The sequence below is a fragment of the Aegilops tauschii genome, chromosome 7, assembly GCF_002575655.3.
Source record: "Aegilops tauschii subsp. strangulata cultivar AL8/78 chromosome 7, Aet v6.0, whole genome shotgun sequence".
Lineage (NCBI taxonomy): Eukaryota > Viridiplantae > Streptophyta > Magnoliopsida > Poales > Poaceae > Aegilops > Aegilops tauschii.
Genome location: NC_053041.3, coordinates 604,548,692 through 604,572,156, shown reverse-complemented (window position 1 = coordinate 604,572,156; position 23,465 = coordinate 604,548,692). Strand labels below are relative to the sequence as shown.

The window sequence follows — 23,465 nt, the reverse complement described above, 5'->3', positions numbered from 1 at the left end:
TGAAGGATGAACTCTAATTCAAAAAAATGCCTTATGACTAATATGCATGGATTGATGACGTGGTAGCATTGCATGCATAGAGAAATGCAAATAAATGTAATTTATGGTTTGCATGCATGACTTACTTATGTGGCATGGTTGCATGGCTAGAAAAAAATAATAATGTGTTGTAGCTATTTAGAAATAGAAGATTTATGTATTGTGGTGCACCGAGTGCAAATGATAGTAGATAATGTTTTCTAAAACTCGCAAACCATATCACAAAGCAATTCCGTCCCATGCCTCGGCCATCCCACTCATAATTCATATATACTGCTAGTTGGCAATCCTGTGTGGGTATGTAAAGATAGCATCCATGTCATTTTAGTTCCTTCACTATGGGAAAATACCCGTGTGAACCTGGTGGTAGATGAACTCTATAAACTATTTTCAGGAAGAAAAAATAACAATTCAAGAAAACGTCAAAAGTCTTTGAAGCTTTTTTGGAACAAACTTGACTCATTCTCCAACTCGTAAAAAATATAAAGAAAAGAGACTGCCGTCAAAAAATTAGAGCATAAAAACAAATTGTCCATGACAATGTAGAGTGAAGAGTACACCTAATATAATGCAGATTTTGACTTTGTCCCAAACAATACCACGAAAGTCATTTCACCCCCAAAAATTCTTTACGAGTAGGACAATATATCAAGTTTGTTGCCAACAAATTTCATGATTTTCGACCATTTTAAATTACTATTTTAAAAAAATGGGTTCATATGGCCCCATGTTCCAAACATTCCCCTCCCTTAACTATGCACATAAATAGTACTATTTTTGTATGTGAGTTAAAGGTTATCACATAGTGAAAAAATGGTATAGACTAATTTTTTATATTTTTTTAAAAATGCATCAAGTTCATAAATTTTCCAAAGAACAACCTGCAAAGTATGTCTGAACAACCCAACCAAACTACTCTTGCGATGAATATTTTATCAGATATGTTGTTTAACACCCCAACTGAAATTAACTATGCTTCATTTGAATTTTTCTCTAGTCGTTCGCGTGCTCCGATAATGCTTAAAATTTCTCGTTGATGTTGTAGTTTTGAATCCCGTCACAGATTTAGTGTGGTCTCTTGTATTTCATTGTTTTGACTAAATTGGAATTGGTTATTGTTTTCGTATGTTGGGTAAAATAATTCCCTTTTCAATAGTAGAATATATTTCATGGTTATATTATGACTTCTTGTATGTTTGAGAATAGAATGTGAGTTTAACATACAAGATCTTCAATATTTTCATTGTAATTTCTATTTTGATGCTTCTTCTTCTTTTTTACATGGCTCATATGTGATACATTTTTGCATGTTATACTTTATATAAGTTATATTGTCTATTAAATGCATTTTTGATTGCAAGTGAATGGTAAGATCCGGGTTTTGCTTCTAGTATTGATTTTGACTAGTTTCAGAATTATTATTTATGTTTTCTATAAATTTATTTCTGCCGCTAACTATGAACTCAATGTAGATGTTTCTTCCGAAAGAACACAGTTTACAATGATAATTCATCCCCGTTTTCTCTAAATTAATTTTGTATGTTACAATTTTTTTCCAATTTGAATGTACATGAGTTGCATTGTTTATTACCTGTATTTTTAGCTACTACCGGTGGAATTGTTTGGCATGATTTCCTCGACTTCTTTCATTTCCATGAACAAACTGAGGCTTTTTTTCTTTTGATGTCATTTACTTTGTAATGCAGTTGGCTTACAACTGTCAATATTCAATTGGTTACAAAATTTCAATGAAGTTGAATTCATTTTGAGTTGAATGTGAAATATACGGTCCACAATGAAAACATACATCTCTATTCCGTACTTTACTTGATCTAATCCTATGTTAACCCACAATGGCAATAACATACAATGCACATTCTGGCACAACATACAATGCACATGTACATTTGCAAGTTTGCGTAGGAGATTCTATGTTAACCCACAATGGCAATAAAACATACATCTCTCGACTTTCAACGTCTGGTCTCAGAGAGTTGCTTGGATACCCCCTCTCCCAAAAGAAAATTTTAAAAAGGGTATTTCCGTACTTTACTTGATCTAATCCCAAATCAAATTTAGATCGCTAGTTAGATCCTAATCCGCCTCTATCTCGTCACCTCACTGGCGCCTCATTGAGGGAAAATTTCTAGTTCTCTTGGGCACAACAGAGTTGCTTTTCACGGAGTCCATTGGCAAGCACAAAAGGGAAGCACAACGTGTGGCCGTCGTGGGCAAGCGACGATCTGCATCATTTTAAGCTTGTTCAAACGGGTCACGTCCTAGGGCTGGTCAAGATGCAGTGTAATTCACCACGAATATCGTGGAGTAAATATCTATGGCCACCAATCTTAACTTTCATTCAATCTCGTTCAATTTATGCTTGCATGAAAGGCTGCCTATAAGTTTTTACATTGAAGTTAAATTGACTAAACCACTCTTTTAGTTGAAGGGGTAAGTTGCAATCTTTGATTTGCAGTGTAATTAAGTAGTAAACTGTTCTTAGAGGGGGTGTACGTAAGCATGGCTAGGGTTTGCTATCATATATGACACGTACCCATTCTCATCAATCCACTTTTTACACTTGCTACACTCCCACCATATCACAAATAATTGTCATTCTCCTAGTTTTGACGTTGATTAAGATGCAACTTCGATACTCACTCCTTTTTACATACAAGGCCACTTCATTCTCTTTATGTGTAACTTTGATCGTTAATTTGACCAATAAAATGTAAGCTATATGTCACAAAAAGAATGCTATATGATGCACATTTCAAAGAACTTTTGTTTGATATAATTTTGATAACATATTAGCCCATATCGTGTTAAACAAAATTATATGCCACAATTTCACAGGAAAATCAAAGTGGCCTTGTATCTAGAAACGAAATGCCAGTTAGATAAACATCCTCTATCTCATGATTTCATAAGAAAAACAAAGTGGCCTTGTATACAGAAACAAAAAGCCAATCGGATAAGCATCATCTTTCTATCCCCTAATTTCACACGAAAAACAAAGTGGCCTTGTATGCAGAACGAAAAGCCAATTGGATAAGCATCATCTATCCCCTAATTTCACATGAAAAACAAAGTGGCTTTGTAAGCATAAACGAAAGGTCAATTGGATAAGCGTCCTCAAGAAGGCTCTACGTGCGGTTTTGGGTGCTCCACCGCCCAGAGCTGTACGTGTAGCACTCCAGAGTCCAGATCTGAGCGTGGAACCCCGATCGGACGGCCAGAACGCTCCGTACCACATCGCCAGATCCGAAGCTCTGACACCACAGGGCAAAGCCAGCCAGCGCCAGTGCGCGCACCCCCACTCTCCCACTCTATAAATTGCGCACCGCTCCCCTCCCTCCCCCACAATCCTCCATTCCCAGACCAGAACCAGAGCAAGCTCGGAGCACCGCTCCCCCGCCCCGCCCCGCCCAGCAAAGTTCCATCGCGAAGCCGCGCCGGGAACGCCGTCCAGCCACGCCACGCGCGATGAGCTTCTCGTCGGCGTGCAAGCAGCAGGTGCTGGGCGCCGGCGGCGAGGAGGCGAGGGAGGAGGAGGGGGCGATGGAGCTCATCCCCGGCCTGCCGGAGGAGGTGGCCGAGAAGTGCCTCCTCCACCTCCCCTTCCTCTACCACCGCCTGTTCCGCACCGTCTCCTCCAACTGGAACCGGTTCCTCACCGACGCGCCGGGGGCCGCCGCCAAGGGCTCGGCTCCGCCGGCGGCGACGGCGACCGTGTCCCTCTCACTGCCGTTCCTCTTCGCCTTCGCCTTCGACCCCGTCTCGCGCCGCCTCCAGTGCCAGGCGCTCGACCCCTTCTCCCGCCGCTGGCTGCTGCTGCCCCCGGTCCCCTGCGGCGCCGCGGCCGGCTCGTTCGCGGTGGTGGGCCTCCCCGCACGCGGCGAGATCTACGTAATCGGCGGCGTGGAGGAGGGCGGCGACAAGGCCGTGAGCAGCGTGGCCGTGTACAGCGCGGCGACCAACCGGTGGGGGCAGGTGGCCGGCATGAGGACGGCGAGGGGGTACATGGCGGCCGGCGAGGTGGGCGGGCGCGTGGTGGTGGCCGGCGAGGACGGCGAGGCGGAGGTGTTCGACCCGGAGTCGGCGCGGTGGTCGCCCGCAGCTCCCCGGGGCGGCGCGGCCGTGGCGAGGTACGACGCGGCGGCGGCGGGCGGGAAGCTGTACGTGACGGAGGGGTGGGCGTGGCCGTTCGAGCGCGCGCCGCGGGGCGCGGTGTACGACGCGGCGGCGGACGCGTGGTCGGACATGGCCCGCGGGATGCGGGAGGGGTGGACGGGCTCCTGCGCCGTGTCCGGCGGCCGGATGTACATCGTGGCCGAGTACGGCGAGTGGCGGCTGAAGCGGTACGACGAGCCGCGCGACGAGTGGCGGATGGTGGCCGGCGGCGGGGTGCCGCAGGAGGTGCGGCGGCCGCACGTCGTCGCGGGCCAGCTGGAGGAGGTCGGCTGCGGCAGGCGCAGGATCTACGTGGTCGGCGCGGGCCTCGACGTCGCCGTCGGCACCGTGTCCGCCGTCCAGAGCGGCGCGGCGGAGGAGGAGCGGGTGGAGTGGGAGGTCGTGAAGGGGCCCGAGGAGTTCGTCGGGCTCGCGCCCTGCAACGCGCAGGTCCTCTACGCCTGAGACGGACGCCAACCTCGTCGGCGCCGGTCACCGGCGGGAGAAAGGGAAAGGAGACCCGACCCTGGGCCCGCATGTCAGTTACCAACGCCTCCGTCATCACCGAGCTAGTAGCTCACTGCTGACGCCGCAGGCCCGCAGTGGTCGGGCGGCTACTAGTGCTGCTAGTACAGCCAGCCGAGCGCACGGGCGGGCGGCGAGGCCTGCCATGCGGGCCCCCGGCATCAGCCGCCGGTGCGAGAGCAGCCGAGCGTGCCCTTTATGCCTGCTGAGCAGAGCAGAGCAGAGCAGGGAGGAAGCGTGCGTGCGTGCGTGTAAAGAGCAAAATGATTACACCTGCAGCAATGGCTCGTAGTAGTCCACCAGACTTTATTTCCCGCTTTATCAGAGCATTTTCCGCTTGCGTTTCGTACCACTCCTACTACCCGCAACAAAACCGCTTTGGACTTGGCGCGACGGAGTGGAGTGAGAACGAAGAAGAAATACATATTCCCCGCCGACCCGGCGCCCCGGGCTTGTCATATTTAGCAGGCGCGCATGATGGCCGGCCGATCGATCGATCATGAGCCGCGGGTGGGCGGTTGCTTGCTAAGCAAAGCACGAAAATGAGTCGACGGTGGACCATTGTTGGTGCTGGTGCGAGAGAAAAAGCAGGGGACGGGACGGGGATTGGGGGCGGATCTGCGATCTGGACGGGGCTGGCGGAGCGGGACCGGTGTGCGCCGTCCTCTCGCTCTCAAGTCTCAACCACGGGACGGACGGATGGGTATCTCCTCCTCTTTTCCTCGTGGCCCGATCGAGTCGAGTGGCTTCTTTTTCCTTCCAATTCTAATGGGGGGAGTGGGCGCTAATCATGGCGCGACGGCGACGTCTGTGGCCCGGACCGCGCCTAGTGGGAGGGCGCGGGATGGGGCACGCATAATGGCGGCGTCGCGTGGGTGGTGGTGGTAGCCCGCTAGGCTCCGTCCTAGCTCCTAGGGTCCTAGCACAGATAGACTTTTATTCCACTCCCCTTGTAAAAGTTTTGGAGCATTTTATTTCTTATAATGAGAGCAAAGCCGACCCAAACGGACGGCGCTTTTGTCTGTTTGGATCGGCCCGGAGGACACAAACGTTTGGCGCTGTGTTTGGGTCGGCGCGAGCGCCCAACGCTGACCCGACCCATTTCGTCGACGCGCCAAAAAAATATTGCAAACATTTTGAAAATAAATACATGCATTTAATTAAACACATAAAAGCCGGTCACGAAGGCCGGCGAAAGTCCACATTACATTAATTAAACACTAAAAACTAGACGACGCGCTGCCCTAGGCGTCCTCGGCGGCGGCCGGCGTCTGCGTCGGGACCGGTGAGGTCAATCAACGTTGGCGCAGGGCCGACCCAGGGGAACGCCGTGTTCCAGACGGCGGTGATGTCGGGCTGTGCCACCGCTGCCTGCGCCTGGCGCGCCTCCTCTTCGGCCTCGCGCTCGAGCATCTGCAGGCGCTCGCCCTCCCGGCGCTCCTTGGCCAGCCGAACGCGGCGCCAGTGGTCGAGGTAGGCCGCCTCCTGCTTCTCCGTCGCCCCGAGCCAGATCGGCGGAGCGCTGACCCACTCGCGCACTACTCCGGTCCAGGAGTAGCGCTCGAGGTAGGCCGGCTCCTCCGGCTCGGCCTTGGGCGGGGACGGCGGGGTCACCGGCGGCACGACGCAGTCGCCCGCCGCGGAGAGGGCCATGGCCTCCGCCATGGCAACCTCGAAACCCGCCTCGTCCGCCTCCCTCCACCGCTCCTCCTCCTCGCTCTCCTTGATGGCCGCCTGGTAGGCGGCCTCGGCCTCCTGGTCCTCGTCGCGGACGACGAGCGCGGGCGGCGGCAGGCTGTGGTCGACGACGCCGCGGCACCTCGCCTCCTCGTGCTCGAAGGCGAACCATCGAGCCCAGTTGGGCGAGTCGACGGCGAAGTGCGGGTCGGCGCGCTGCTCCGACGTCAGCAACGCCCGCCAGCGCCGCACCTCCTCCGCATGGGCCCTCGTCGTCCGCAGCGCCGCCGGCACTGGGATCCTCTTCGGATCCAAATGCCAGTCATGCGGCAGCGTCACGTCCGGGTACGGCAGAGGCACGCGGTGGTGCTAGTGCCACTCCGCCTGGTGCAACGGCACGTTGATGCGCTGCTTCTGCCGGGGAGCGCGCGCCGGCGCGGGGAGGGCGGGGAGGGGGAATGGCGGGCGGGGGCCTTGCCCTTGCGGCTGCTGCCGATGCCGGAGAAGAAGCCCATGCTGGCGGTGGCTAGGGTTGTCGCCGGCGTGGGGGCAGGGGTGGCCAGATGGAGACGGGGGGCGAGTGGTAGTGGATGAGGACGGCCCCGCCGCACGCCTGGCTTAAAAAAGAACGACCGCCGTTGCTAACGCGTGGGCCCAAGGTGGGCGGTCGTCATAAATTATGTTGACCGTCGTAGTTGGACGACCGCCAGATGTGGACGCGGCGGACGGCGAGGAGACGTGCGGCGCGTCCGCTTTGCGTCCGCGCCGACGCATTTCAGGTGCAATTTTGGGCCGGAAATGGGTCGGCGTGGACGCCAGGCGGACACGATTTGAGTTTGGGTCGGCGTGTTGGGCCGCCACTTTTGTCCGCGCCGACCCAAACAGACGCGGGCGGACGAAATGGGTCGCCCCATTGGAGTTGCTCTGATTTTCGTCCTCGAGCTAGACTACGATCCTCCTCAAATTCATCCATCATGACGCAGACGACAGAGCTTTGGCATAGATTTCTATCGTCTCCTTGAAACGGTGAAGCTAGGGCTACTCACGCGCGTGTACGACCACGACATATTATGTCAGTTGCTTCAGGTCGATTCAAGGTCCAGTCACGATGATTGCGGCTTTGGGGCGCTAGTCCTTACGGGCACGAAAACTTACCAGAAGTCAAGCCGGCTTCGGTAGGCAAGAGGCGATAGCGGCACCTCAGCGGCTTGCTCCGGCGGCGGCAGTGTTATTCAGTGGCGCACAGTCCTCGATGTAACTTGTAGTATTATGTTTAGAATGCTTTTTTACTCTTTATGACCATTTATAATAATAATAGTAGTAGTAATAATAACAACAACAACAATAACAACAACAACAACAACAACAACAACAATAATAATAATAATCATAATCATAATCATAAGGATAAGATGTTTCACACATTTTTTAGGTGTTGCAGACAATGGGCATATAATAATATAAAAAAATTGATGCACTTGCTCCATCTTGAGCCTAAGATTTTTGATACATTTTTCCTGAAATTTTGTCCATCTTGCAAATAGAAAATGCATGGAAATTTTGTATTCATTACCTGATAATTTTTATGCCCTTTTCAAATCACCATATGGCAACTCAGAATTTTGTGTGCACCTTATATACATGGAAACACAGTAAATCTGTAAAATGTTTCTAATGGTCACATAGCAAACTCAAAACTTCCTAGTTTTTTTTAAACATGGCAAATTTACCATGGTATAATTAGGTTTTCACCCATGGAAATTTTTCCACGATCTTGGATAGGATATATATAGGTTTACCGTTGATAATTGCAAAAAAAGAAAAAAAATCTCTATGAATGTTCATAACATGGCAAATTCATATATGGTTACATGGCAAATTCATAAAACTTTGCTTTCAAAACATGGCAAATTGTATAAATCTTCGGGGATATCTACATGCCATACCTATGAATTTTTAAACTTGTCATTGGGCAAATTTATATATTCTTTAGAAATTTCACACATTTTTGTTATATTCACATGTCATGTTTTACAATTTTTTTTTAAAATATATTTCCTTATAGGATAATGTCTTTGCATTAGGCGCATGGCATTTTTATATTTTCTCGGCTATAGCAATTTCACAAAAAAATCATGTTTTAGATAGCAAATTTACACCTTTTTGTGTGTAATAAAAGGAATTTTTTGTAAATATTTCTAGTAGGCAGGTGGCAAATTTTAGATATTGTTTTTTATTTCTTATAAGGAAGTTGTTTTCTACACATGGAAAATTTAGAGAATATTTTTCCTCATCAGATGGCAAATTCATAACATTTTTGTCTTCCAAACATGACAAATTTAGGTCTTTTTCTAATGCTCCTATGCCAAGCTTTAGGAATTTGATTATTCATGGTAATTTTGGGAATATTTTCTACTTTGTCACATGGCAATTTTACATATTTTTTGCATTTTTCAAGGAACAACTTTTCCTGACATTGCATTTTTTCTAAAAAAAAGAGAACTACATGGCACATGACAAATCATAGCATTTTTTACCTTCATGGAAAATTTATATAATTTCAATATAATGTGCACATCGTATATCCTTTTGATTTGTTGTACAATGTTTGCCATGTTATTCTAGAATACATGACAGTTTTCTTAACTTGTTATTGCTTGTCCATAGCAAATTAAAGAGAAAATGTTCTCACAAAAAGCATGAGAAATTTTTTAAGGCGCATGTTTTTTTTTTGCAAAATCACGTGGCAAAATTTAGAAATCCTTTTTTTAGAGTAAAATCACATGGAATTTTTTTATACCCTAGCAATTTTTTTTTACTTTTATTATTTGCAAATTTATTTTTTTACCATGGAAATTTATTCTTTGTGAAATGGCAACAACAATTTGTATTACTTCTCACATGGGCAAATTCGTAGCATTTATTTTTAATCATGGCAAATTTATATAATTTGCATATGATGTGCACAATGTATGTCCTTTCATTTTGTGTACAATCCTTTCATTCGAGATAATGTGGTAATTTTCTTACCTTGTTAATTCTGGTCCATGGCAAAAAATACATGGAAAATTATGTAAAGCAACATGGTAATTCTTTTTCAAAGTCACATGGCAAAATTTAGAAATCCTTTTTTCAGAATAGATCACATGGGAAACTTAATTGTTTTTTACCATGGAAAATTCTTTTTCTTACTTCTATCATGGAAAATTTATTTTTGTACCATTGAAAATTTATTTGTACATACCTCAGCGTCAATGATAAACTTTTGGGCGAAACATATCTGAAAGGAAAACGTATAATCTTATTGTAACGAAGCTATCGGGAGGAATGATTGATGAGCAGTAAAGAAATGGGGGCAGTTCGTGCGCGCATGGCAGGACACAGCTGGGGATGAGCTCAGGTGTGTCAGCGCGCGCGTGTGCTGCCTGCCTGTGCACGTACAAAGTCTACTTAATCCTCTTTAATTACAATTTATTTATATATAGTAGTACTACACTGGTACTCCTAACCAATGGATTGAAGAGTTTTCAACTGATTTAGGAGTAGTTTATGTCTGCACAGTGCCAAAGAGAAAGCTCAGACCTGAGGGAAAGACAGCTTCGAGCGCAGATGCAGGCCCCGGAGCTTGCTTGTTCGTTCTTCGCCGTCCGTGGGGACGGCACTGAACTGTTTTTTGTTAAGAAAGAGTGTACGAGTGAGTAGTTTAGTTGCGTGTGAAGGAGCGGTGATGCTTCGTGATGGCGACGGGGTACGCGGCAGCCTGACACGTATACTGAATAACGACAGATGGAAGACCATATAAGAATGGAATAGTAGCCCGGAGGACAAAGTAGCAGTCGTCAGACTCATCAGAGGTTACGAAAGGAAAACCAGCGTGCTCTGATCTGCCCAACGGAGCGGCTGGCGCAGCGTTGGCATGGCATGTAGGATCAAGATAACATTGTCGAAATGTCACTGCAAATTGGGCAGATGCCTCCTCCTGCTCGGAACCCCCAGTTGCGGTGTAAACGTGAGCTGCCGTGCGTGTGGCCAGCAGCGTGCGCAGGGCAGCCGGCAGGTGGCCTGACGCCGATCGCAGTGGCAGGCAGGCGCCACTTGCGCCAGCAGATGGCCTGGCCAGGCCATCTCTTCCGGGGCATGTCAACCAAGCGGCGACACTTGAAACTGGCCGGTGGTAGAGTAGAGCACACCGCGGGGCGCAGCAACCGACGCCATGCCAGATCGTGACGCCGCCGTGCTTGCGGTGCGCACGTACGGAGGTGGGATTCCTCCGCTGACTCTTCCTGGCCTCCGCACCTCCATGACGCTGGCTCCCCTGCTCGTGGCTCCTGAAAGCTCGTGGCCGTTGGATCGAGATATCTATCTGGGTACGCAAACGCAAGCTCACACGTTTGAGAAAAAAAGAACAAGAAAACAGGTGCCTCATGTTTCTGCAATGTTTATATTGCTATCGACGATGTCTTGTCACCATGTCAAAAGATGGCGAAACTTGGCGGCGACGCCCTCCGAGTCATGTGACTTCATCGTGCCAAATCGATAATCACCGCATTTTCAATTACTATTTGTAAGCATTTCCGCCTTGCCGCAACTCTGTGTTATTCTGATAATGCTGTCGTTTCATCCATTTATTTATGGGTGGAGAACTTGTCGTTGTCTCGGTTGCCATACCAGAGGCTCCAGAAGAAATCGGAGGAGATATCACTCAGATTAGGATGGACTTACCGTAATAGTTGTTGTGCTGAGTCGATCATCACTAAACACAAACACATGCTCACATGTTTGTTAGAGAAAAAAAAAAGTGCCTTGTGTTCCTCGTTACCTTGCCAAATATGACGAAACTCGGCGGCAACGCGTTCCGAGTTCTATGATGTCATTGTGCTAAGTCAATCGTCTATGCACTTTCGATTAGTGCTCACATTTATAGGCGATCCTATCTCGCCGCAACTTTATTTTATTTCATGTTTTGTCGTTTTATATCCTTATGAGTGTAGAACCCGTCGTTGTCTCGGATATGATATCGGCGGCTCCAGAGGAATGGGAAGGAAGAGAGATCACTCAGATTAGGATGAGCTTTCCCGAATTGTTATTGTGCTAACTCGATCATCACTAAACCCAAGCACACGCACACATGTCAGAGGAAAAAAAAGTGCCTTGCTTTTCTCGTTACGTTGCCAAATATGGCGAAACTCCGAGTTCTATGATGTCATTGTGCTAAGTTAATCGTCATTGCACTTCCAATTGGTGCTCACTATTTATAGGCAGTTTTGTCTCGCCACAACTTTTTTTTAGTCTCATAATTCTATCGTTTTATCCCCCGTATAGGTGGAGAATCTGTCATTGTCTCGGATGTGACACTGACTATTCCAGGGGAATCGGAGGAGAGATCGCTCACATTAGGATGGGCTTTCCATAATAGTTATTGGGCCAAAAAATCATCACTAAACCGAAGCACGTGCTCACACGCCAAAGGAAAACAAATGTGCATTGTGTTTCTCGTTACCTTGCCAAATATGGCGAAACTCGGCAGCGATGCCCTCTGAGTTCTGTGAGGTCAAGTTTCACTTGAGCTTATTTAAGCAGTTCGTCTTGCTGCTATTTTATTCTATTTTCATACTTTTGTTGTTTCATCCATGTATGTGTGGTGAGCCCACCATTGTCTCGGATGTTATTACCGGAGGCTACAAAATGACAGAGGAGCGATGACTTGTCGTAGGATGGGCTTACTGCTTATGTGCCTTCAACAATTATCTTCGTGGCACCTATCTATCCATCATTACCATAAAAAGATATTGAGCTAGTAACCAGATCTAAAGTAGGATGGGCTTACTGCTTATGTAGTTGCATCTTTTCTAATCTTATCGTATTGGTAATACCAGATCTAAAGTGTTTGAAATCGGTAACCCAAATTTTTTACGTCAAATCAGACATCTGAAACGAGTAACTATGGTTAATGACTGAAATTCACTCCATTTTTGTTTTAATGGAGGTGGGTCAACATTAAGAAATAAAATAGGATGATAAATATTAACAAACGGCCTCACATAAGATTATATTGGGGCTACCATTTATTTACCCGTTTGGCCCAATCTAATTAAACGGGCCCATATAAGACCATCATGATTTAGTGGGGTGCTTGGTGTGGCTGAGTGGGTGGGTAGTGTCGCTTTATGCAAGACGAATAATTCCGTCGACTAAAGGTCGCCATAAATGGGCTACCCCAACTCAGCATTCATCTTATTTTGTTTATTATTTACTTACTTTTAAAATGCTTATATATTTTAGAAAATTATAAAAATACATATATTCTAAAAAACTAAATGTACTTCAACTTTTAAAAATATCTACCATAAAATTTTTTAAATGTTAGCACAATGTAAAGTTTGTATTAGTGTAAAATTTTTATATCTTTCAAAAATTATTTTGTGCCATTTAAAAATGTTTACCTGTTTCTAAATGTATGTATTTTTTTATAAAAATCTCATATATAGTAAAAAATGCTCGCATAGTTAAAAAAATGTTTTTTGTCAATTGCAAAAATTACATTCCTTTTTCAGAATGTCCAGGCATTTCAAAAAAATATTTTTTACTTAAACATATATTTATAGAATATAAAAAAACTTCACGTACTTAAAAACACATTTGTATCATTTTTAGAAATGTTTTAACTTGAATTTTAAATAAAATTTTAATACATATTAAAAAAGGTTCATAAATATGTATTTGAAAAAGTTAATCATGTATTTGAAAAATGGTAAACATCTATAAAAATGTTCTATATGTATACCAGAAAATGTACAATGTGTATGAAAAAAATCAAGACATATATGAAAAATGTACAATCTGTAAAATAATATTAATCATATATCCGAAAAATGTCAAACATGTATGAAAAAAATATTCATATCTATATAAAAATGTATAATCTGTACAAAAAATGTAGAGTTGTGTTAATTTTTTTTCAAATAAACTAGGTGAAAAAGGAAAAAATAAACAAGGAAACCCGAAGAAAGAAGCTAAGATAATCGAAAAAAAAGAAAGAAATTTGAAGAAAACAGGGAAAACCCCGATAAGAACCAGTGAGAAAAACATGCGTCCGCAGGTACACTACTGGGCCGGCCCAGTTACGTCCGCTCTAAAGGCGAGCTTGAGCTCTGCCTCGCGGTAGGCGATACATAGCTCTGTCGTAATGGGACTGGATGAACCTTCTAAACTTGTGAAGTTGGAAAAAGAACATGGGCCAAAGCTACAATAACCGCAAGATGGTTATCTCAGTCTAGTTTAATAACGTGAATCAAGCCTCTGTATATTCTTCAACAAACATCGAACCATCCGTATACGGCATATCCCCCTCGGTTCACACATAATTTTCAGACTAAGAGTTGCATTAAGCCTTGCAGGTGGCAACTTGAGGTGTCTGGTATTGAAAAGATTTGGATTTTTTTTTGAAATAGATCACCAAATATTTCAAAAATTGTCAATGTACATGGTGCCATTTGTCTGTTTAAAATCTCATCCATATCTATGGACATGTTGTTAACACCTGGCCATCCCCATTTCCACCCATTTCGTTTTGAACTGACTAAATAAACATTACAGCCATACCATATATAATGGCGATTTGAAGGCCGAGAGGGAAGTTTCGGACATAGCAAAACCTTTTCAGTACAACGTTGTTGCCATTAAGTACTCTTGTTACAATTGTTTGGCCTATTTGACGGTTCATCAAAATGGTGCAATAAACTCACTACAATGATATTTACATTTATCTATTGTACCATGCTAGTTCAAAACCGAACCAAATATATATGTAGCTTCAGAAGAAAAAGACACAAAGAAAAAAAATTGGCCCCAAAGAAGAAGACAAAATCACAGAATCACTAGTTGAGGAGTACTCGTTGCAAAGATCACTCCAACTTCCATGGTTGCAACAAGTGGCGCATTCGTAGATCCGTTTATTCAAAATGTTTAATCTCTCAAACCGTACGTCCAAATCTCGAACCGCTTTCATCGTTGGATTCCTCGCGTCGAGATCTTCAAAACTAGATCCCATGTTGATAGGTTTTGACGAACTTTTTTTTCATGACAAAAACCGGACGAAAAAACCGGATGAAAAACCGAACCGGAGCACGGCTTTTTTCCTTTTCCGAAAGAGGCGCGCTCGTGCCTCTCACAAAATCACAACCGTGCCTCTCGCGGAAGCAAAACCGTGACTCTCGCGGAAGAAAAAAACTCAGAAAACACGTTTTTTTCCGTTTCCGAGAGGCATGGCCATGACTCTCGCGAAAGCACAACCGTGCCTCTCGCGGAAGCAAAACCGTGACTCTCGCGAAAGAAAAAAAACAGAAAACATGTTTTTTTTCCCGTTTCCGAGAGGCACGACCGTGACTCTCGCTAAAGTACAACCGTGTCTCTCGCGGAAGCAAAACCGTGACTCTCGCGAAAGGAAAAAGAATAGAAAACGCGTTTTTTTCCGTTTCCGAGAGGCACGGCCGTGACTCTCGCTAAAGCACAACCGTGCCTCTCGCGGAAGCAAAACCGTGGCTCTCACGAAAGGAAAAAAAACAGAAAACACGTTTTTTTTTCCGTTTCGAGAGGCACGGCCGTGACTCTCGCGAAAGCACACCCGTGCCTCTCGTGGAAGCAAAACCGTGACTCTCGCGGAAGGGAAAAGACAGAAAACACATTTTTTTCGTTTCCGAGAGGCATGGTCGTGATGCTCGCGAAAGCAAAACGCTCTCGCGAAAGGAAAAAAAACAGAAAACACGTTTTTTTTTTCGTTTCCGAGAGGCACGGCCGTGACTCTCGCGAAAGCACACCCGTGCCTCTCGCGGAAGCAAAATCGTGACTCTCGCGAAAGCAAAAAAAAACAGAAAACACATTTTCCTTTCGTTTCCGAGAGGCACGGACATGACTCTCGCGAAAGCAAAACTGTGCTTCTCGCAGAAGCAAAACTGTGACTCTCGCGAAAGAAAAATAAACGCGTTTTTTCGCGCAATTTTTTGTTGTCGAAAAGCTAAGTAAGACCGGTGGAAAACCAGAACATCGAAAAAACCTGAAAAAACCGTTTAAAAGCCGAAAACGCGTGCGAAAAAATAAAAAAATAAAATCTGGAGGGAGCGCCCAGAGCGCGACACATGACGAATGGCTGAGTGTGCGCCAAGTGACGCTGATTGTTGCGAGGCTGCCAAAGGAGCGCTCGTTAACTAGTTGCTCTGACAAAATCGACATTGATAGTTCTTATCTATGGGCCGAGCAACTCCAATGGGGCGACCCATTTCGTCCGCGGCCGTTCGTTTGAGTCGGCGCGGACAAAAGAGTCGGCCCAACGCGCGGACCCAAACATTTTTGAGCCGGATTTGCGTCGGCGCGGACACGAGACGGACGTGCGCGCGCTCGCCCTCTTTCCTCACCGGGCCCGCTGGTCGGTGGCACATTGGATTGGCCGCTCCACATCAAACAGCACACCATCGCCCGCCTGCTTCGTCGCCGACGCTGCCGGCCATTTTTTCCGATAAAATGGATACATAGATAGTTCTAGTGTACACAGATAAAAGAAAAGACCACTACTCGTCGCTTTCTGACACCGACTCGGTAATGTCCTCCTCCGACGTCTGAATGTAGGCGTCAGCATGCTGCTCGTCTTCAAAGTCCCAACCCGACGTTTCTCGTAGCTTTAGTTTCAATTGAGCGGCCTGCTTCCGCGAACGCTTGTCCTCCCGATAGGCGGCTCGCTCCGTCCTCCTCGCGTCCCTCTCCAACCTCCTTTGCTTGTAGAACTGGCGCTCATCGACGATGTCCTGCGGGAAGCGTTCGCGCCATACCACCATGGCTTCCACGTCCATCTCGGCGAGGCAAGGAGACGCTGCCGCCTCCGGTGGACACGACGATCCTCGTCGGTGAAAAGCCGCGGGAGAGGCGCCAGATCCTGCGCCCGCTGGCTCGACACGTCGGGGAAATTCATATCCCGACGAGGCCTCAGGAGGCGCCACACCGCCGCGTCGTGCGCGCGGGCCGCCTCCTCTGCGGTGTCGAAGGTGCCGAGGATGAGACGTTTCTTGCGAAACCAGATCTCGGAGGAGAAGGCGCCGGAGCGGCGCTCGCGGACTCCGCGAAAATCCGAAGCGCCCAGCCGGCGGATCGACATCGTGGCGCAGAGGCGAGACGAGTGGGCGGCGGACAACGAGCGGGGCAGAGTGTGGAGGGAGCGCCTTCTTATAACGAGCGCCGGCCGCGGCGCGCTGGAGCGCGAATACCAGCGCGCGCTAGGCCGCTTTCCCCCCGCGCGCTGGAGCGCCAAAACCAGGCGGCGGCATGGCCGCTGGCATGATCTAAAGCGCGCACGGTCATGAAATGGTCGGCCCGTTGGGCGCACTGCCGACCCAAAACTAAAAGAGGGCGGACGGCGGGCGGGCGGGCGGCCGACCCAAACGGATAAAAAGCGGACAAAAACGCCATCCGTTTGGGTCGGCCCGTTGGAGTTGCTCTTACAATTTTTTTACAGAGGGAGTACATGTGTAACCTATGTCATCGTTTTTTCTTGAATTTCTCCTTGGCCTTTACTAGTAGTACAAGATTTTGGGGAATTTGGAGGAGTTCCTCTGACAAGGGGCCTCCAGCTTTCGCTTACTGAAATGCTGTGCCTGTGCGGACGACACCAAACAGTCTCCAGATAAGCGAGGGAGCAAAGCTGTCCCTCGCTAGGCGGAACACGCGCCTCCCATCGTCCGCCGAACAACAAACGTTCCAGATTCCGATCGTCCAACCAATCAGCCACGCAGCCCACACCGCGCTCCCTGCTGCCCACAGCTACCTACGCCATGGCATTGGCCACGCCGCTCCGCCACCTCCTCGCCGCGCAGCCCGAGCCCGCCACCGGTGCGGCGCCGTCCCTGCAGGCGCAGCCAGCGCGCGCCTCCCCGCACCACCGCCGTCTCCTTCTCCGCTCCATCAGGCACGTCGCGGCGCCCTCAGTGTGTCCGGCATCCGCCAGGGTCGCGGCGAGGGCGGCGGGCGGGGGGCGGCCGACGGTGCTGGTGACGGAGAAGCTGGGCGCGGCGGGGCTGGAGCTGCTGCGGGCGTTCGCGAACGTGGACTGCGCGTACGAGCTGACGGCGGAGGAGCTGCGCGCCAAGGTGTCGCTGGTGGACGCGCTGGTGGTGCGCAGCGCCACGCGGGTGACCCGGGAGGTCTTCGAGGCCGCGCGCGGGCGGCTCCGCGTCGTGGGCCGCGCCGGCGTCGGCATCGACAACGTGGACCTCCAGGCCGCCACCGAGGCCGGCTGCCTCGTCGTCAACGCGCCCACCGCCAACACCGTCGCCGCCGCCGAGCACGCCGTCGCGCTCCTCGCCGCCATGGCTCGCAATGTCGCCCAGGCCGACGCCTCGCTCAAGGCCGGTACGCCCCTCCGTTTTCTCCCCACGAGCGAATGCTATCCACACCCTAAGGACGCGTAGGTAGATGGATAAGGTTGTTACCTACGGCCACGGAGAATTCACATATCAAGCAGTTATCTGCTTGCAAACTTTACCAACATTTGACTATCTCTTATGCTCCACCTATAAGTTTGTTTCTATTACTCTATGGAATATAGTATATGATTGCTCCAAAATGTGGGTACCTAGCCTAGGGGACAATTCGCTCCATCGCATAATCCTATGATTTTTCTGATCAATGCATAATGTGGACTAATTAATTTGATCTACTTCATGTGCAAGTTAGTAGCTGTCAAAACTTTTGGTATTGAAACGTGTACTCTTGTATAGTTAATTTTCAGCAGTGAATCCATTGAATACTTGTCTCCTTTTAAACTTTACCAACATTTTGATCCTGTTCGGCGATCCACCTAATGATTTTACACTGTTGCTCTATGAAATATATGACTGCTGTAGCTTCGTTTTTTTATCGTTGCTAGCTTGAATTAGTAAACTGAAATTTTACACTATGCACATCATATTGAATTAGCACAGTGAAATTGAAGACTGAAGTACATAAATTTGAGCCACTGTGTGCAAAAAACAGAGTAATTGTTTTGTTCAGAACATTCATCAGCATTGCTAATACAGTTTCATGATTTGCTTTGTGCATATTCAGGCAAATGGCAGCGTAGCAAATATGTTGGAGTTTCCCTGGTTGGAAAGACAATAGCTATTATGGGCTTTGGGAAGGTCGGTTCAGAAGTTGCTCGACGCGCGAAAGGACTTGGAATGGATGTCATTGCTCATGACCCGTATGCTCCCGTTGACAGAGCCCGGGCTATCGGTGTAGATCTTGTATCGTTCGATGATGCCATCTCTACTGCAGACTTCATATCACTGCATATGCCTCTGACACCGTCAACAACAAAAATTTTCAACGATGAGACTTTTGCAAAAATGACGAAAGGAGTCAGGCTTATCAATGTTGCGAGGGGTGGAGTGGTCGATGAAGAAGCATTGCTGAGAGCACTTGATAATGGGACTGTTGCACAGGTAGTCTTTTTTCTCATGTCCATTGATCCAAATGTTGATAGTGCATATTGCTGTCAAACAGTTGTCATGATTCATTTAGTTATGCCATTATCTTGGGTATAGTGTCTTTTAGCATAGACAGTACACATTTCTCTTCTTTTTTTTGTTTCAAAAGGTTTCCATTGGCCTTTTTCTGATTGCTTCGTGATGTGTGTCAGGCAGCACTCGACGTATTCTTTGAAGAGCCACCGCCGAAAGACAGCAAGTTAGTACACCATGAAAATGTCACGGTGACGCCGCACCTTGGAGCTAGCACAACAGAAGCACAGGTTTGCTGTTTGTTTTGCAACGATCTCTGCACCACATTCTGCTCGCTTATCCTCTTAACTTTGCCTGTTGTTCGTCGACAGGAAGGCGTTGCCCTTGAAATTGCAGAGGCTGTTATCGGTGCGTTGAAAGGCGAACTGGCTGCCACTGCTGTCAATGCCCCAATGGTCTCTGCTGAGGTACTCCCATTGCCAAGGACTATACTTTTGTACTTACAGCATAATGCACACTCTGCTTCAGTTTGAACAGTTCATCTGTTCCGACAGGTTTTAGCCGAGTTATCCCCATATGTCGTCCTTGCTGAGAAGTTGGGACGTCTCGCCGTGCAACTCGTCGCTGGTGGCAGTGGGATCAAGGCAGTCAAGATTGTCTACTCATCGGCCAGAGACCCGGATGACTTGGACACAAGAATTCTCCGCGGCATGGTCACAAAAGGCATCGTCGAACCCATTTCGAGCGCATTTGTCAACATTGTCAATGCCGACTACGTTGCCAAGCAACGAGGGCTCCGCATAATCGAGGAGCAGATCCTCCTCGACGGCTCCCCCGAGGCCCCTATAAACTCCATCCAGGTCCAGCTTGCCAATGTGGAGTCCAAGTTCGCCGGCGCGTTGTCTGACGACGGCGACATCAGGGTGGAGGGGAAGGTTAAGGATGGCACGCCGCATCTCACGCTCGTCGGCCCTTTCAGCGTCGACGTCAGCCTTGAGGGCAACCTGTTGCTGTGCCGGCAAGTCGACCAGCCGGGCATCATCGGCAAGGTGGGATTGATTCTCGGGACGATGAACCTGAATGTCAACTTTATGAGCGTTGGCAGGATTGCTCCGGGGAAGCAGGCCATCATGGCCATTGGGATTGATGAGGAGCCTGACAAGGAAGCTCTCAAGTTGATCGGGGAGACGCCGTCGGTTCAGGAGTTTGTCTTTCTTAAGCTTTAGAGAATGTAGGTTGATTTCTACTCCTATATAACATCTCCGGCTTTACTAGTATGATGAGTGGTTTTTGCAAGCTTATTTAGTTTCTATGTAGAATGGTATTTTTAAGCCCACCTGGAGAAGCTGCTGGTAGATACTCCCTCCGTAAAGAAATATAATAAGAGCATTTAGATCACTACTTTAGTGGTCTAAACGCTCTTATATTTATTTACAGAGAGAGTACATCTTACGAACAGATGCGCAAAATGTGATGCCCATTCTTGGGCCTGATGTCCTACTTTTTGATTGGATGATCTTACTGTTGCTGCTAGCTTGTATGATCCCTTCACAACTTTTTGGATAGACACCACTGTTCTGAAACAAATTGCATGATCTGATAAACAACTGTAAGTAGGCTCAGTTTCATTCTATTTAGTCAGCATGTTTCGCATTTGTGGTGTAGTTAAATGAGACATCACTGCATTCGTGTGTTAGCGTTCTCCGCTCGCATCTCCACTCGCATCAAGAGTGCCGCTACCGGACACGAAGAAGAACGACAATAAAGTTGATGACTTTGGTGAGGAAATTTGACTGTTCGCGATTTAGAAACCAAGACGGATCCGTGAGTGGACGAGGGGTAAACCTGAACGGACTCTATGCCAGGTAAGTAAACGTATAAGTAAAACCCTAAACCCTCCTGTTTCTTACCACAGATTCTCATCCTCAACAGGACCCCCGAACCACATCGAGAGCTAGCGAAGATGGAAGGGGAGAGCGAGCCGGCGGCGGCCGCAGCGGTCTTCTCGGCAGTGCTCGACGATGACGATCTCCTGGGCGAGATCCTCGCCCGCGTCGCCTTCCCCACAAGCTTCGTCCGCGCCGCGCTCGTCTGCAAGCGCTGGCTCCGCCTCGCCTCCGCGCCCGCCTTCCTCCGTCGCTTCGGCGACCTCCACCCGCCCAGCCTTCTCGGCTTCTACGTCGTCACCAGGGCCCATGCATCCGCCGAGAAGCAATCCCCGCAGTTCGTGCCGGTGCCTCAGCCGCCTGAGCTCGCCGCCGTTGCCCGCCGCGCTAGCTTCAATTTGGACTCCTTGCGCGGCGACTGGTTGCGCAGCGAGTGGTTCGACCTAGACTGCCGGAACGGCCTCGTCCACGTCTTCCATGGGCACGGGCACCCCGAAGTAATGGTGCGCAGCCCCTTGTGCCCTGCAACATACACGGCCGTCCTCCCACCAGTTCCCAGCACCAGCATCCATGACGGCTTCACATACTACTACCATGATATCCTCGCCAATGGCGGCGGCCAGTCCTACTTCTGTTTGGCGCTAGGGTCTAAAGAGCAGCAGCCAGTTTGGGATGTCTATGTGTTGCAGGGCGATACCTGGGCCATCTACTCCTCGGTTGTACCTGAAATCCAAGAAATTGCGCTGGCATTGAATAGTTTGATTTCTCATGACAAGATGTATAATCTGGCCCTTGTGAGCGGCACTTTCATGCTAGTCTTGCTGGATCTCCCGTCGTCATCTTTGTCGCTGGTTAGCCTCCCGGAAGAGGTGGAGTATAAGAGCACCGGCATGTCGCTTGCAAATGATGATTCTGGAGTCCATCTGATCCATGTAAAAGGATCCCATCTTCGCATCTGGCTTTACGACATGACGGATAAGAAAGGCCTCGCCGACTGGTTACTTGTAGATACCATTTGCTTGCGTGAGATATGTGTCCATCAAATGATATCAACTAGAATGTTTGACGATGTGGGTGATCCTTCTCTTATGGTACGTGAAGTTGGGGTCGATTCAGGGTTTCTTTTCTTGGAGGCGGATGGTGTCCTCTACCTGTTTGATATCAAACGTAAGGAGTTAAAGAAGGTTTATGAGGTCACACAAGAGGATAGATACTTGTATGGAGTCACACCCTTTATGATGGTTTGGCCTCCTAAATTCCCTGTGATGAAGGAAGGGTGTGATCCAAAAGAATGACCCTATGCAAGGTTTTGTCTCTTGTTGGTCCGTCTGGTGCTTTGTTTTTCTACCTAGTTCCCATTGTGCTAATATTTGATCTCATTTACGATGTTTACCATGTACATACGCACTTATTTCTGATTTTTTATATCAGCACACCATGACATTCTGTTAGTGGTTTTGTGGCATGTCCTTGCCGTTTAGTAGGATAATTAATTTCCATTCTTTTTGTAGCCGCTGCACGTTGCAGATTTACATTTTAGGAGACTCTTGGCTGCCACCCAGTAACTCGAGCTTTAGATTATTCATTATTCCATACTGATTTTATCCTCCTTGAATAATAGGGTGGTTACATTAGTATTGTGTACTCTCGCAAAGAAAAAAACATTAGTATTGTGTACGTCGTCAGGATTGCCAAACAATGTTTTTGATTTGAACATCTGTGTACCTGTATAGTCTACAAAGGAGATGCATGTTTTGAACAAACACTGTCAGCTGTATCAAAATATTTTCATTCCTCTTGAAGCTACACAATGCTAAGCTAGTTTTCCACATATTTTTATAGGGAGCCGGAAAAATAGTATCAAGTGAGCTAGCTGGAAATGCAGGCATGGGTTTGCCGTAGTGCCAAACACACAATGTCCAACACCACCAGTTTAACGCATGGTTGTAAGACTTTAAATACCATGTTGACTTACGCAGCTCTTGCCCTTTCATATATCAGGTGAGCTAGCTGGAAATGCAGGCATGAGTACATGCTTTCTTTCATATATGTACTTACAGGAGTTGAAGAACAATTTCGTTCCCAACCGTCAAAACATCGTGTATTTAGCTAGAGCTGCATTAGGCGTTACATGTTATCACTACTGGAATTGACCACTCTGTCGAGTGCCCGAGAAACTCGGCGAAGCCCTGAAAAACTCGGCAAAAACTTTTCCGGAAACTACTCTCGGCAGAAGGCATATGGCGTACACCCCTCTGGCAAACAGAACTTTGTCCTGTGCCGTATGTCGGGCACTCGGCATACATGTTGCCGAGAACCAAAGGGGTCATATCAAGAAAATAAAGTGACTTCACAACCGTGTGAGTCAAGAACGTCGCGGTCAGGTCTTTGCGAGTCCTCCCTGGAGCACTCGGTAAACACCTTCGGGTCAGCTATCTGAAAACCAACAAACGAGGATGGAGTCGCCCGCGCCCGCGCCCGCCTCTGGCGACTATCGGGGCGATGCCCCCGACGTGCCCACCGCGGCGTCGCCGCCGGCCTCTCCGCCCACGTCCCCGGCCTCCTCCCCCTCCGCCCCTGCCCCCTCCGATGCCTCGACGCCCCTGATCTGGGCCGACCTTGCGGAGGACGAGGACGTCGCCGCCGGCCGCCCTGTGGTCTGCCGGGACCGGGTCCCCCC

General features: G+C 48.0%; 4 protein-coding genes across 4 annotated transcripts; 3 read left to right on the top strand and 1 right to left on the bottom strand.

Moving 5' to 3' along the window:
* The first annotated feature begins 2,977 nt into the window (after nt 1-2,977).
* Nucleotides 2,978-5,058, top strand: LOC109780287 (F-box protein AFR). Its single transcript, XM_020338880.4, has one exon. It carries the CDS (start codon nt 3,526-3,528, stop codon nt 4,675-4,677), a length of 1,152 nt encoding a protein of 383 aa, XP_020194469.1. The 5' UTR covers nt 2,978-3,525; the 3' UTR covers nt 4,678-5,058.
* A 10,919-nt stretch (nt 5,059-15,977) lies between these two features.
* On the bottom strand, nt 15,978-16,558 carry LOC109780283 (uncharacterized). Its single transcript, XM_020338876.1, has 2 exons — nt 16,295-16,558; nt 15,978-16,211 (listed from the first exon to the last, which is right to left on the bottom strand). Exons 1-2 carry the CDS (start codon nt 16,556-16,558, stop codon nt 15,978-15,980), a joined length of 498 nt encoding a protein of 165 aa, XP_020194465.1.
* A 395-nt stretch (nt 16,559-16,953) lies between these two features.
* Nucleotides 16,954-20,368, top strand: LOC109780286 (D-3-phosphoglycerate dehydrogenase 1, chloroplastic). Its single transcript, XM_020338879.4, has 5 exons — nt 16,954-17,808; nt 18,505-18,881; nt 19,079-19,189; nt 19,271-19,366; nt 19,454-20,368. Exons 1-5 carry the CDS (start codon nt 17,232-17,234, stop codon nt 20,123-20,125), a joined length of 1,833 nt encoding a protein of 610 aa, XP_020194468.1. The 5' UTR covers nt 16,954-17,231; the 3' UTR covers nt 20,126-20,368.
* Nucleotides 20,369-20,862: 494 nt separating this feature from the next.
* LOC109780282 (uncharacterized) lies at nt 20,863-22,080 on the top strand. The gene has a single exon (XM_020338875.4). The coding sequence runs from the start codon at nt 20,863-20,865 to the stop codon at nt 22,078-22,080; it is 1,218 nt and encodes a 405-aa protein (XP_020194464.2).
* The last annotated feature ends 1,385 nt before the right edge of the window (nt 22,081-23,465 follow it).